The sequence below is a fragment of the Varanus komodoensis genome, unplaced genomic scaffold (genome assembly GCF_004798865.1).
Source record: "Varanus komodoensis strain SLA01 unplaced genomic scaffold, ASM479886v1 scaffold58, whole genome shotgun sequence".
Classification (NCBI taxonomy): Eukaryota; Metazoa; Chordata; class Lepidosauria; order Squamata; family Varanidae; genus Varanus; species Varanus komodoensis.
This window is the reverse complement of record NW_025336197.1, coordinates 902,933-919,019: the sequence shown is the minus strand read 5'-3', so window position 1 is coordinate 919,019 and position 16,087 is coordinate 902,933. Positions and strand designations below refer to the sequence as shown.

The 16,087-nt window shown below is 37.0% G+C and overlaps 1 protein-coding gene across 8 annotated transcripts in view; it reads left to right on the top strand.

Moving 5' to 3' along the window:
- Positions 1–9,218, top strand: part of SATB1 (SATB homeobox 1) — a 129,504-nt gene extending 120,286 nt beyond the window's left edge. For 5 of the 8 annotated variants that reach the window (XM_044449397.1, XM_044449392.1, XM_044449399.1 and 2 more), the window contains 3 exons: positions 4,570–4,773; positions 5,430–5,525; positions 7,471–9,218. In XM_044449397.1, coding sequence (XP_044305332.1) covers positions 4,570–4,773; positions 5,430–5,525; positions 7,471–7,965 — 795 coding nt within the window. In that variant the 3' untranslated portion in view covers positions 7,966–9,218. The remainder of the gene's footprint in view (positions 1–4,569; positions 4,774–5,429; positions 5,526–7,470) is intronic. The other 3 variants (XM_044449393.1, XM_044449395.1, XM_044449394.1) reach the window with 3 other exon arrangements.
- The last annotated feature ends 6,869 nt before the right edge of the window (positions 9,219–16,087 follow it).

Genomic DNA, 16,087 nt, shown 5'->3' with positions numbered 1-16,087 from the left:
TGTGCCTCTTTCACTATTTTCTTGCTTACTGTAGCAAGACACTTGCATATGTCATTCAGCTACTACAAAGTGGATAGCAGTATTTCCTTTGTGGCAGATGGATTTAAACTTGACTTCTCAATAAATGTAGGCTTACAATACATAACTTTACAGGATTTGTGTTGTATATAACAAGTTTGAACATATTATCTCAGAATTCATCTGCATGGCATTTTCAGCTTATCCCAGGGCCCATGCCAGTATCTTAAGTAATAGGGAGAGAGCATAGTGATTGAGAGCAGCTAAAGGCGTGATTTTGAATAGAAACAAAGGCTTTAGAACAGAAGGTGTCAAATTAAACTTTGTCAGTTCGAAAAGTAGTAACATCCTGAAAGTTCATCTGCATATTTACATGTGACTAAATGTTTATATTTTGCCTTTGCCTTGCTCCTTCTTTATATGCAGTGCAATGTTGCTTGGCAAAATTACTGCACAGATATGCAGGATGTTCCTATCTGTCATTTTAGGTTGTACTTTTATACAAGAATGTGCAAGGCCTAAGGGTGGACTTCCGTATGCATTGTTGCACAATAGTGCATTTATAACCCATTGTAATAGAGAGGTGTTTTTATTATTTTTATTATTTTTACTAAAGTACTCTTCAATGAGAAAAAGATATATTTCAGCTATTGTTTTAGTTTTGCTAATTTAAAAATTGATGTATTAATTTTCTCTTTTATAATCCAGAGACAGCAGACATTATTTTATTGAGGTGAAATTGAAGCTTATCCAGTTATTCAAAACATTATGGGCAGTATCCAGGTAGACATGATCATGAAGTTAATTTATACTGTGTTTGTGTAAGGAGTTCTAGCTCAATACCAGTAACGTTAGCTGAAATAACGAGTTTTCCCAGGAATCACATCTTGCCAACTAACACTGTTGGAATTATAGTTGAGATTCCTTACTCTAGCACAATGTAATTTATGCCACCATTAGTGTTTTTAATTGGATACTGCCCTATGTTTTACATTTCCATTTTTTGTTATATGTTATATGTTTAAAATGCACCATATTGCATACAAAAATGAGGTGATATATAACTTTTAATTAAAATAACAGATGAGACAAGAGAGATTTTTTTTTAGTTTTAACTTCAGTTTCAAATATTGTCAAAATCTGATTTTAATCTTTCAAAATTACTGTACTATCCTTAAAAACCAAACAGAGTTGTATTTAGATTTGTAATTTATCACATTATTTTGGGCGTGAGGAATTAGAAGTATTATTTTCAGGGCAAAGGTTAATAGCAAACTACTGGAAATGTTTTATTAGTCATGGGTAATTAATAAAGATATGTCTGCACTCAGAACAGAGAAGTGACAACAAGAGCAAAATACTTGCTAAATGAGGCTTATTTTTCTTTCCGGAATTACTCTCTAAAGCCAGCCTAGTCATGATTATAAAGGAATTATTTTTGATAACTGTGAAAAAGTACTAGTTGTTATTTTTAAAGTAATATATACATTCCACCTGTTTGGGTTTTTCTTTTAATATATCTTGTTTTTAAAGGGCTATTAAGATTTGGAGCTCAAAAATTAGGGGAGGGAGAAATTCCTTTTTAAATATTTTCTTTACCAGTCAGACCATTGTGCCAGTCAGAAACATACTCTCAGTACAGAAGGCATGAAGCAGTTCAAATGAAGCAGCCAGGGTTCTTCTGCTCAGTGGGTTCCTCTGCACTCCATGGACTCTGAAGTAAATAGATGTTCCTTACCTAATCATCCAACATGAGTGCACAGGCATCTTCTATATCCTTTTATCCAACCCTCCTTCCCGTGAGCAACATAAATTGTTAGTGCTGTGGCACACAAGTAAGATACATGGTGCAGAGACAGAGTTGGATGTTGATATGAGAAGTGTGCAGGGAGTAGCTCTTTGGATTCTGGCCAGTATGTATTGACTGTTGAAACAATAGGACTGCATACATTTTAACAGAGGCCACAAGAATATTTGGCTGTTTTATCTGACTTCTGCCTTGGCTGAAATCAAAATATAATATAGAATAGCTCACTGTAGTACACTGCTTAGTGCATGCTAAATTCTCACAATCCATTGTTTCAAAACACGTATCCATGTTCTGTCTGGCAGGTATCCACCTCAGATGATGCTTCCCTTTATAGAACTAGGTTGCTGAGAAGAATGATTCTAGCCTAGCTTTCACTATAATGTGTTAAGAGTATTCATATCTGCAGGTAACCAGTACATGAATAGGAAAAGACAGTGAATGTCAGAAACAGGTTTGTGCTACCGACTGGACTTACCTCTGACTTGGTCCAGCTGTCACCAGAAAACACACATATTTAAAAGTCAAACTGTGGCACTCATAGAAACTTATTCGTTAGTGAAGAGCAATCCACCTCCACTTTTTCATCATTCTTTTAGAGGACCAGTTTTACGGATTTAGAGATGTGTATGTTGCAGGAAGTGATGGAGTTTAAGTGATCAGTCCCACTGATTTCAGATGGAAAATCTAACTTCCACTGGATTATGTGAAATCCATTACTCCCTATCTGCAGAAATAGCGAATTGGAATTGGTTTGATAAGTATATTCATCATTTATCTTAGTAATCAGGATGTTTTCAAGCTATGACTTAGTTGTTGCCAAATCAGTAGTAATGCAGCCCTGAATTGGTCATATAAAGATTAAAATTGTGTAGCATATTCTACAAGGGGCTGATTTAAAGACAGTTGGAAAACTTAGACTGGTACAAAATGCAACTGTCAGAAAAGTAGTAGGGGCTAGATGATAAACTCACATTGAGAGCAGGAGGAGGAGAATGATGTAAGCTGCTTTGAGTCCATAAGAAAAAAAGCAGGATATAAATTTAATAAATATGACACTCCTCTTTCACTGACTTCATATTTATTTTTGAGACCAAACTGAAAGATCTGCTATTACTCTTTATAACAGTTTTTGGAGCAGGTTATTGGAAGAACTACATACAGCCGAAGGACTCCACCTAGGTCTAACACTTATCCTTTAGAGTTTAGAGGCTTTCTTCTCTGGTGCAGCAATTAGATGCAAGAAGACTTTCTTTATATGAAATGTATATCCCTCCTTTCTGATGGTTAGTCATTACTCCAGGCAGGTCTCTTTCAGTAGTGACCCCCACACATTCAGGCCCTGTTTCGTTTGGCTTGAAAGCAGATCTGAAACTTTTAATCCTGTCAAGTCTTGTCACTGATTGTATTGCTGGCTTGCTGCATTTCAATCTGATGCCATTTCACAGATTGTTTTCATAGCATTGCTACTGCAAGGTTTCTATCTTAATTTCTTTTGTTTTTTTCTTTTTTCTTTTTTGAAAGCTGGCTTTGGGGGCTTGGTCCTAAAAGAAGGATAAAAATAACTGACTTGTAATCATTCCACACACATGCAGATCTTTAAATAATACAGGTTTTAAAACTGAAGTATTAAAAATAAAATCTAAAAGTGTATTGTTGATCATGTGTGTGTGTTTTATTAATGTTATTGTTTCTTCTCATGCATTTAGAGCAAATCCAAACTCCTTTGTCCTGTTTCTTTAGAACTAATAAAAAAAATCAACTAATGTTACAGATATTTAAGATGGCATGTAGGCAATTGCTAAACCGTTAAGGGGGGGAAGAAATCTGTGCATCTATTTTCGAAGCAAATTAGCATTTGCTACAGTTCTCCTGGGACAATGTTTTGGCATACTTTCAAGCCTGTTTTCCCTAGAACAAGCCTGGGTTAGAGCAGGTGCTTTTATAGAGAGCTTACATGCTCTGCGATAGGAAGATGGTGAAGAGTGTCGGTCATAGAGAAAAATCATCAGTTTGATTTTCAATTTTTTTTTATAACCAGAAGATTGTGAATCAAGTAGAGATTTATCAACAGGTTTTGGTTTGTCTGCTGAGCCACCTGAGCATGTAGCAAGAAAGATCAATGATGCATATTCAAAGGATTGCTCCTTTTCAAAATGGCATTAGAGAACTCCTGTATCATGATTTATGGGAGCCAGCTTTATCGTCAAGATAGATATAAGAAGCACTCCCTTATTCTAAACAAGAAAAATAGCACGAGGATGTTTTACAAAAGAAAAGAAGAGTGAAAATAATACCGAATATGTATAAGCTACAAAAATACACCTTTTGTTCCCTCAGATGGATATGGCATGCATAAATAAAAGAAAATCATCTGACACACAATAGCAGTGTGAAATAAAATAGAATGTTCCCCAGTATACTTGAAACATATGTGGTGTGCTGCTGCTGCGTTGCTCTTTTTCTGGTTTTTTAAAATACACAATAACTATGCCAACTAGGTTATTATTCCAAAAGTTGGCATTCTCTTGCTAGGTTAGTAAAACAGCATGACAATGTCTTACCATACTATTTAAAAAAAAAACTTCCTCAGATTGTTTTTAAAGAGACTGTGAAATGTAAAATGCAAGCCGCAAGGATGTAAGCTTTGCCCTTATTTTATCCTATATGTCTCCAAGGAAAACACTTGGAGGAACATACTTTCCTGCAAATATTATCTAATATTCTGATGATATTATCTTAAGGGATGGCTTTGTGAACTTTTACGTTGGAAAGAAGATCCTTCACCTGAGAATAGAACCTTGTGGGAGAATCTGTCAATGATCCGGAGGTTCCTCAGTCTTCCTCAGCCTGAACGAGATGCCATTTACGAACAAGAAAGCAATGCAGTTCATCACCATGGCGACAGGCCTTCCCATATTATCCATGTTCCAGCAGAGCAGATTCAGGTTGGTTTACCTTGGCCTATTCAGTATATCAGCAAAGCAAAACAAAAATCCAGTTTAACTGGCAGAAGGAATAGCTGCTTCTGTTTCTGCTATATTGAAAGGCAATGTTTTGGTATGAAAAACAATATTTCTTTTTCATCATTCACCTTCAACTAAATATGTAAAACTTTGTGTTCAGGAAAGAGAGGTATGTATTCGGTATTCATCATAATTAATTTTAAAGTTTCTCTATCAGCATCTTTTCTTCATTGGGCCACCCAAATACTTTCTAAACTTTTTAAAAAAAAGTTCGATGGGTGCAAGGATAGCTAAATGTAGATACACACAAAGAATTATATGTACGTTTGACCCATTTTCCCCCTTTTATTTATACATGCACTGACAGTTGGTAGAGGTGGGTGGGGAGCCTGCACAGAATCATGCTTTAAAAGTAAGAGGTGTACATGCATACCTCTCATTATAACCATAAGTATATAAATGGATAGGGCTTAAATATTTTAGGAGCCATAATTTTGAAATAAAAGTCCAGTCAAGGGTCTGTAGCAATGGTTCATTGACATGGAGATAGTGGGAAGACCTTGAGCCCCAAATTTGTCATCCCACTTACCCAAGTTTGAAAGTTGGGATGAGTCAATGTTTGTTTGTTTTTCCTTTAGAGCCCCTCTCCCACCACCCTTGGGAAAGGAGAGCATAGAGGCGCTTTCTTACCAGGCCTGCTGACCACTGGACCTTGGCTGGGTGCTGCTCCCCAGGTGAGCTGGCACAAGTTTAATATGTCAGGAGAGACCTGGAGGGGTTTCAGGACTTGATCCAACTGCTTCCTTCCATATAAATATAGAACAGGAACTATTGCCTCTCTGGGAATGATGAGGCTTAATTTTATTATAAGCTGCCCTGATAATATATAAATTGAAACACAACATAATGTGCAAAGAGAACTTGTATTAGGGAAAATTCAGATTTGGATTTGAGCACAGTACTGGTTAGATTTGGGCACAGTATTAAGCTGCACATACAAAGACATGGAAATTGTTCATGTACCCTCACTGTACCCCAGAATGCTGGTACAGAGCAATATCTTTATGCACCAAAATATGCATTAATATAATATCACAGTTATCTCTAAAGCTAGTCCTACACAGATTTATTCTGAAGTAAGTGCTATTGATTTGTCAGGGGACTTGCTTCTAAATATATGTTTAGGATTGCAGCCTTGTTTATTTAATGCTGGCTCAATTGAGCTTCTGGAATTAATAATACTTATTATTATTCAATGCATTGTTGTTATTTGCATGTCTATAGTCTCCAATAGCCAAAGCATTCTGGACAATTTACAAAATATTAAAAGCTTATAAACAAAATATATAAAAACCATCTACATACCAAAACAGTTAAAACAATAAAAATAGAAACTCCATTAGATTTTTTTTAGACAGCTTAGGTGTTCATTTCTAATGCTTTAAAATTCTGAGTCTGTCTTTCTTGCCCTTAGTAACAGCTAAATAATTCTACAGAACACTTTTGAGGATAGTTAAAGCAAAACCTGCAACAAAATGTTTCAGTATGGAGTACTCCTGTTGAGTGTTCCAGTCAGCTAGCCATGCCTTCTTCCAGGGTACTTGATTCCATTCTTCCCCCCCTCCCTCTTTTCCACCTCCTCACCATGCTGTTTATCTGATTATTTGTTTATTCTTCCGCAAAACACTGGGTTCCCCCAACCATAGTATCTACTTGTTATTTTTGGCTACAGAGAAGCAGCACTTAGAGTACTGAATTTATATTAGCATATATGGTATGCCAATAAATATGCAATTTATTACTGGAGAAAGTGGAAAACAGATTTGGTTATGAGGATGTGTGATTGTTCCCTGCTGGTGATGCACTGTTTAAGGATAATTCTTTTCAAATACCCAATTTCCTCCCTGCATACTTTTTCTTGCATGTGTCCCCAAAAGCATGATGTTTTACTTTTAAAACTCAGATGTATCTGATGTACCCCATGGTATCCCATTGAAAACATATAGATAACAGCCACAGTTACAAGCTTTGGAATGGCTCTTTTCTTCTTTCTGCCCCTTCCTTCCATCTCCTGAAGGATTCCCCTTTGCTCTCTTTTCAGAGCTGTCTGGTATAGAAGTGACATGGAATCTTCCTCTGTATTGCACAGCCTCCCGAGTGAAGTGGGGCTTCTCTGTGTGTGCCAAATCAAGCCAGTATTTACTTTTTGAGAGGAAAGAATCACACGTGGCAGGCCTGCGCACAGTTTGGACCCTCAGATTTGAGCCTGAAGAAGAAGTATTTCAGGACACATACTTAATAGATTAACTGGGACAAAGGTGGTAATTTTTGACCTCCCCCCCCTTTGGGGGGAGGGGGCAGAAGTAGCCAGCAGTATAGGTACACCAATCCCAAATCCACTATGGTTAACAGCAAACCATGGTTTGGACTGGTGTTGCAAAGTTGATGTTAACCATCGTTACCATTAAAATGGGCACACAACTTAGCTGTTCATATTTAAAGCAAAAGGAAATCTGTGCAAAGAGAGGCAGGGCAAGTATGCAAACTGTGGAGATCAGGTAGCATTATATATGCCCTGGGACAAGGCAAGTGAATGCAGTTATTATGAATGATTTGATGAAAATGAAGCGCATTAATTTTTGCACACAACAAAAACTCAGTGCTATTTTCCTTGTCCAGCAGCAGCAGCAGCAGCAACAGCAGCAGCAGCAGCAACAGCAGCAGCAGCCGCCGCCACCGCCAGGTCCCCGATTACCCCCAAGGCAGCCCACAGTAGCATCACCAGCTGAATCTGAGGATGAAAATCGTCAGAAGACCCGTCCACGAACAAAAATTTCTGTGGAAGCTCTGGGCATTCTCCAGAGTTTTATACAAGATGTAGGCCTCTATCCAGATGAAGAAGCAATCCAGACTCTCTCCGCGCAACTTGACCTACCGAAGTATACCATTATCAAGTTCTTTCAGAACCAGCGATACTATGTCAAGCACCACGGAAAGCTGAAAGACAACTCAGGCTTGGAAGTGGATGTTGCAGAATATAAGGAAGAGGAGTTGCTCAAGGATCTGGAAGAGGGTGTCCAAGACAAAAGTACAAACACACTTTTTTCAGTTAAATTAGAAGAAGAGTTATCAGTAGAAGGGAACACTGACATTAATACCGAATTGAAAGACTGATCAAAAAAGTATTTATTCAACAGTGTCACTGCTATTTACTAATGAAAATTCCATCCTGTGTTCTGTCAGCAACCTCGTTATTCATTGTTTGGCCAATGAATCTTCCAAAACTTGCACAAAAGTTGAGAAAATTAAGGATAATACAGACTGCACTAGATATTTTACGAACTGCTTCAGAGCTACAGATGAAGCACTGAAGATTGTTTCATATTAATTTGTGTTCACTGGGTACACCAAGGTGTATCCAATAAGCATGATATCTGTGGGTTGTTTTTTAATTATTATTATTATTAGAGCTTTCAGACAAGCGTTACTTTTGTGATTTATTGTTTTAGCTCTGGTTTCTTTTCCCAGTTATTACTGTTAACACTCCACACTTGATATTTGAAAGCTCATGTTTATTTAAATAAAAGGAAAAAAAGAGTTTGTTACTCTTGCTCTATTGTATGTTACAAAAGAACTATAGACTGTGGGATGCAGTTTAAAGTTAACATATGCCAACAAATGCCTTGTATTATATGGCACTGCCGTAACTCAGATTTGTTTTCTTTTCACAAATAAAAGGTCACTGTATCTTTTTCATTTTCATTCTTTGTTACATGATTTTTTGAAAACAAAATGTGAAACACGGTTTATCCCCATTATTTATTTATGGATCCTACAGCATCATGTTGTAATTAATTTTTAGAAGTTTCCGTTAAATGTAATATTGCTTCTTGTTATCATACCAATTTTTTTCTATTTATAAATGTATTTTGATGGGCAGTAAAACAAAGTGTCTTAAAAGTTTTAAATAGAGAAAATGTGCTTTACACAGTTGCCTATAAAAAGTGCTCTATGTTATCCAAGCAATTCATACTATAAGCTTCACTCTTATTGTTGTATGCAATTTTTACTATCATGCAAATAAGCTTAGGTAAATAAAACTAATAGATCACCTTAGAAACTTATGCAATTAATGTGAAAATAATTGATGTTTGCAATGTGTCTTCCTTTGGTTTACAATCAATTTTAAAGCTACAGCTGTATAAATTTTCTGTATAAAGGTGTATTTCTTTTTTATGAGTTTATTGCTATGAAAACACCAGTTATTTTGTTACAGCTGGCTGTTTTTATAAGTGTATCACAATTTTCTTTATGCAGAAATGTTCTGACTAGGAGTGGTTATTGACTGTAACTACACAATTAAAATTGTTTGTATGGTATGATATGACAGGGTTTGTCTGCTTTATACATATATTGGAGAAATGGTACCCTGAATGTGTCTTGTACCTTTTATTCCCCACAAGAAGGGAGGATTCTTGAATTGATCTGCTTACTAACACACACTTTAAAAAATGAAATGACCCCAAACAATGAATCTGGGAAACAGATACTTCTGAAAGAAACCCAGTTTTCCTGTGAAAATCATAACCTGTCTCGTCTTGGTTTTAAAAGTTGCCTGTCCAACAGAGATAGCAGGATATTATTGAGTCAAAAGGCTATCAGGCAAAAACATATTTACAGTTCCTGGCAGTAATGCACTTATAATGGATGCAGCTGGTTTTGTTTTACAGTATTTGAATTTATGATAACACTGTTCCTTATACTAATACATACACATTTTTTAAAAAAATAACAAAACACCATTAATAGTCACAAAGTAAGTAGAAAAGACACGCAGTCCCTTACTAGGCAAGATTACTTTTAATGAACATTAATAAGGATGTTGATAAAGAAGCAATAATTATAGGGTCTTGATTTCATATGGACTACATGTCAAGGCTTGTAATTGCTGAATTGTGGGAGGCAAAATGCTGAAGAATATTAGTATGTTTCCAAAAATAAAAGCTTGTTAAAAAAAAACCCATGAATTCCATTTAAATGTTTAAATGGAAATGTAAAGTAATCATACTAAAATGGCTTAAATTATTCTTAGCAATGTGGCTATAGTAATTCTTGAAGAAGCTGTGTTTCAGGAATACATTTTCAAATGTGTTATACAAACAAGATAGGTGAAATGCTACTTCTGTTGACATTGGTTTCTGTTTTGCCAGTATTGCCTAGGAAGAGTTTGTGCATAACTCTGAACTGTGGTTTAACATTACACAGAGATGCGACAAAAGAACTTAGGTTCACGTGCTTCTCTTTGCTGCAGTCACAAGAAGAGAAGAAACATTCTTTTAATTAAGATTACCTGGAGCATATCATGGCCTCCAACTCCTAAACTGTGATTCATCTGAATTACATTTGGCTCAAATAAGCCAGTTTCATGGTTTAAAGCTATCTTGTTTCAATGAACCATTGTTACAAATAATTACAGTTTGTCAAACTCCAATGGCACAGCAAGCCATGCTTCATCAAAAACAAGCAAATTTTCTGATTGTCTGACACACTGGATTGGGGAAGCATATGAAACTAAGGATTGCTGCAACTCATCCTTGTAACAGTTAACTATGGTTTTGTGTTAGTACAAACAACTTCATGACTCTACTTTCTTGGCAGTAGTTTCATAAAGATATGGCTGACAGTTCAAAGTCTATAAAAGTACGATACCTGCTGCATTTGATTGATTTATTTATTTCAAGAAACATTCTGCTTCCCAAGAACATTTTTGTTTTCCTATATTGCCTAACTTATTTTAATTTTGTTATCATAGAATCCTAGAATAGTAGAGTTGGAAGAGACCAAGAAGGCCATCACCAATTTACACCATCACACTCAGATGGCTGTCCACTTTCGCCTTGAATGTCTGTGTGGTAGAATCCACAACCTCTCTAGGCAACTGATTCCACTGTCGTATGGCTCTGACAGTGAGGAAACTTTTCCTGTAATCTAGACTGAATCTGAGTTGACACAAGTTGATAATTCAGTGTCCTACACTCTGGTATCAGCAAGAAGAGATCCTGTCCTCCTTTGTGACAGCCTTATAGAGGGATATCATGTCCCCCTCAGTTATAACAAGTGTATTAATAGAATTCCTACTTATATTTGAGGCAAGTTAACTGGCTTATGGAAATTGGGGTACGCTGTTGAAATAGATGAAATTCTGAGGTGATGCTGAAGTACTGCTTGGTGCATGTGACTCAGGCCACATGTTAATAACTGTCATGTTGGTGACACTTTTGTGTTAACATTTTGAGTATTGAACGGCATGTGTTTCTTTAGAAAGGAGATGGTCAGAACTGTTGCAGATCTAATTTAGCCTACAGAGAGAAAAACAGATGCAATTGTTAAAATCTGATAAAAAGAGAAAAAACCAAGAGGTAAGGAACTTATAAAGATGGAAATGGTTCATTCTGCTGTATATTGAGAGCATAATTGAACTCAAATAGCTGGTAAAGAGCTCAAATGGTTTACCTATTTGTCCATCTGGGAATGTTTGTTGGCACTGTGGGAAGTCATAATCTTCTATATCGCATAAATCCCTTTGTTTGAGCTTAATGACTCTGAAGAGCCAGAGCCTGAAGAGTTAAGAGCAACAGGGGCAGACATCAATGGAAAATCAGGTGTCAAAAAAGGTGTGTGTACATAAACTCATCAAACAAATCTGCAACGCTTGCGTGCATATGTTTAGAAGATTGGTGTGTACAAAGCATTCAATAGATCTCTCTAAATGATCTCACATCCTCATAAGTACAGTGGTGTAGCTATCATTTTTCAAGCAAAGGCCCACACAGAGGTTTCCACCTATAGTATAGACATTTTAAAGTAAAAATATGGAATGAAAGGGAGGGAGGGAAGGGGAAGGAAGGACAGACAGACCAAACCTCATAAGCAACAGGCCAATGAGATCTTGGCATACTTAGTTCAGAAGCCACAAATCTGAGTGTCAGAAAAGAAAATGGGTTGAGGTTGCTCAATACTGGAAGAGTGAGGAATTACCCACTGAGGAACTGATTTTAAAAAAGATTCTGGACTGTGCAGAAATGGACAGATTGACTCTGTTACTGAAGAAAAGAGAAGATACTGACTTCTTTCAAACTTGGGACCTTTTTTATGATTGGCTGGAGAAACAGGAGTTGGCTTAGATTTAAAGATGTTTTTAAATTTTTATAAATCGATTTGCATATGATTATAGAATGTTAAAAAGATACATTATAGGGGGCTGATCCAGTACATCCAATGTATTTGATGATTGATGTTTTTAGTTTTTAGTTTAAAATCTTAATAAAAATCTTTTAAAAAGAAGAGAAAAATGGGAATAGCCTGTTTTAAGCCCCATCCAATTTATACCACCTTGGAGGGGTCATAACTAGCTGACTAGAACCATACTTCTGCTGGCATGCAAGAGTGCACTGCATCATTTTGCTGCAGGGCACATTGGGTAGCGCCAGCAAGCCCCTGCTCAGCTATTTGCATAGGAACAAAGCATTTAGTACTGGGGAAGAAACACTTCCACTCATGGGTGAAATGCAACAATAGAACCAAGATTTTTGGGCTTTCATACACAGAAGTGGTATGGTGCTTTGAAACTGCAAAAATGAAGTCTTTGAAAATGGGGGGGGGGGAGTAGAAGTGCTACTAGGCCCAGAACTAATTTTTATCACTTTTTCCTCTAGATACTACAACATTCCTACTGAGGCAATGCCAGTTTTTCCACAAACTGTTTAAGTGACACTTTCTGCACATTACCATTAGCTGAAAATTTTGCATGTCACTGCAGTTGCTTGGTTTGACAGCCCCAGAGTGAAAAAATGACAGGAATACCCATTTGATACCTAATAGCCTTAAAGGGTGAGTGTGCTATTGGTTCTATGCTGGATTGTTCCAATTTGAGCTTGTTTTTAGGTAATGAACAGCGATGTCATTGCATGTGGTCACACTGCCAGTGGTGAATGATACAGTGCTTTGAACTGCATGTGTCTTGATTGATTTTATCATAAGCAACACTGCCTTGATTTTGGGCCTACCACAATGAATGGTTTCAGGAGAGTGCATAGGACTGGAAATATTTGTAAGTTGCCTCTTTTGGCTGAGATCCAAGAACTGCTTTAAGCATAGAGAAGAGTTTAGGAATGATCTGTGGGATTTGGGGCTTCCCCACTCCATGCAATACCAAATAGTGCTTTTTACATGCACTATTGGGATTGATGGGGTGGTGTTTATATCTGAGAAATATGGGTCCAAAGCAGAAGTACTGCAACACAGAGGCAAAGCATGGATTTCACTACTAGGAAAGACCTGAAATCCTGGAAAGCCACTGCATGTCAGCATAGACAATGCTGAACTAATTTGGCTAATAATTTGAGTTAGTTTAAGGCAGCTTCCCATGTTCCAAAGCCTCCTTGGGCAAGTTGAACTAGTTGTCCTGTCCTTTGGATGTTGGCCTATCCATCTAAAATTGAAACATGACTTTGTGCACAGGGGAGAAGTAGAGGGGCTTCCTACCTCTCTTCACTTTGGCACTTCACCAAAGTCTTTCATGGACAGTTTGTGAGCGGGAGAAGAGAATATTCCCTACAAGGACTTAGCTAGTTCGGCACCATGTGTTTAAAAGCTTCCTACCTCACTCAGGATGACTTCCAGGCCTACTGGAGTCCTCTGAGATTTCAAAATAAATGTGTTTGGTTTGATTTGATTTGGTTTGGTTTGGTTTGGTTTGGTTTGGTTTGGTTTGGTTTGGTTTGGGAGGGGGGTGTTGTGCAGTGCACATGAGCTCCACTCCCAGTGTCTGTGTTTCAACACTTTCCTTGTTCAGTATGAAGGATGAGGTAACATGCATGACATGGGTTGCTCCCACTTTGTGTTCATCTGCAACAGCATAAGGAGTTTTAGCACCAGAGGCCATGTCTCTCTTCAGGGACAGATCAGAGATTCACGGGGTTATTCTGTAAAGCCAAGGGAAAGGGGTTTCATCAGCCCTCTCCACAAACCAGGTAGTGTCCATTAGAAGCATCCTTGCCACAGACTGACATTTTATTTAACATGGGGAAGGGACGCTGATAAGGAATGAATCAAAATGAATGCACATCTGCTTAAATATCCCAGATACTCAGATATATTTCTTGCAGCATCGTATATGTTAGGCTTTCGCATGCTCTATTTGGTAATCTTTAAAGGGGCATGCAAGACACCCCCTTTTTTGCAGCAATTAATTAATTTTTTTAACAACCACATCTAAGAGAAAATATTGACATATGGATATAATTGTTTTTTTATTCACACTAGAAAAGAATGATACCACTTGGAGAAATAGACTTCAGAAGAAAAAGAGAATAAGATTGTTCTTTGATGGGGAGGATATCCCTTCCCCACTGTGGCCTTGAATTGTGGATTGTTGCTTAATTACTAGGCCTCTGAGGTACACATTTATCTAGCAAAAATGAACAAGGAGCTCAAAATTGTTAGTTTCTTTGTTACCTTTGATGTTTTCCACCACTGAAGTATCAGAAGTAACCTGAGGTTGTACAAGTCCAATCCACAATCCTTTCTTCTGCCCCTTCTTTTGGGAAAAAATAGTTTTCTTAGCATTTCCACTGTCCAGTAAAATATTAGCCTTCCTGAGACAACTACAACTTGAACTAAATTGTAATCCCCTATTGTAAGAACCTGACACATGTTTAATATGTAATAACAACCTAACCTAACTTCATACTTTTTTCCTCTTAATAATGGAATATTAATAAAAAAATACAGTGAACAATTTATAGCACAATCCTATCTTTGCTCAGAAGTTCAGGGGAGGTTATACTAAGGAAAGTGGGTATAGAACTGTACCATAAATGGTGTAATATTACTTCTAACATTTGTCATCTTTGCCTCATAATAATTTGTTCAATATAATTCCCATTTTGCAGATGGAGAATTGAGGCAGACAACAAGAGAGAGAGAACGATGCATCTGAGAGAAGGTGCTAGTTAATATCTTCACCTCTACATAACATTTCTCTAAATTAAATTCTAACCTGTGTTCACCAAATATATACAGGTAGGCCAAACTTAGGGTCTTCTCTTCAGCCCTTTAATTTCACAAAGGGAAATGTCACTCTAAGTTACCAAAGATGATAGGATGCTAAGTCTACTAGCTGTTCTTGAGAGAGCAGTATATTCACAGAGGCCTAAGGGATGAATACATTGATCGGATGCTTGCAGTGAAATTCACAGGGCAATTCTTCTAGGTAGGAATCTGGCTGTGCACATCAATTCCAGTTAAAGACCTATCACAGCTTGATGATAGACTTTCATTTGCTAACCTTCGCTTCCTCAACGTGTATCACGTAATCAGCCTAGTGCCGGCTTTAAAAAAAAAATCATCCCATATGTCCTTTGGAACACCAACAGTCTATTATTTGAATACACATGGTACCTGTCCTTAAATTAGAATCTCTAGCAAGCTACCTGAGAGATGAAGCTGTTACTGCTCATTGCATAAACAAATAGATTTTGCACATTCTATCTTGAAAACTGCCTTTAGGCATATACATTTTTTTTCTTTTTAAAGGCAATGGCAAATATTGACAAAATTATTTATTTCTAGGAAAAGCAACAAAAATGTGCACCTGCTTGATTATTTGTAACATACCAAACAACAACAAAACCCTTCAAGCATATTCTAATCAGTTGCAAATCCTTTTTAAAAGGCGTGTTAAAAAATGGTAGCAACTTTAGTGAAAGGGTTGGGGTTTGGATTTGTTCCTCTGCCATTGTCATAACAGAAGCCTGCTTCCATGTGGCCCAGTCTGCTAAGGGTGCCCATAAAGTCTGATGTTCTAATGATAAACACAATTAATTAGCATTGCGAAGCAAGATATATTTATCATTTTATTATGCCTTCTTGTGCTTTGGCGAATAATCCATCACCATTGTTATACACCCAAGACTACACATTTGCATTCCAAGTGGACTGACTCAGAAGTATTTATTTAGGTGAAGTGTTTATATCTCGCCTTTTTCTTGTAGCAAGATGGCTTACAAGAATAATGAAATACAATAAAACAGTCATATACCAAAATAACAAGCAACAGTAACAGTCAGGAATAAAATGGTAAATGCCAGAAGGGTTGCATTTAATAACAAAAAGTAAGCAATGAGATCTGTCCCCCAAAGGGTGATGGTATTCCTAACATGAAAATCTTAATGCTTGCAGTAGAAGGTCAACAGAGAGGATTTAGATGAATTTCCCAAGGTCAGTAGTTCCAAGT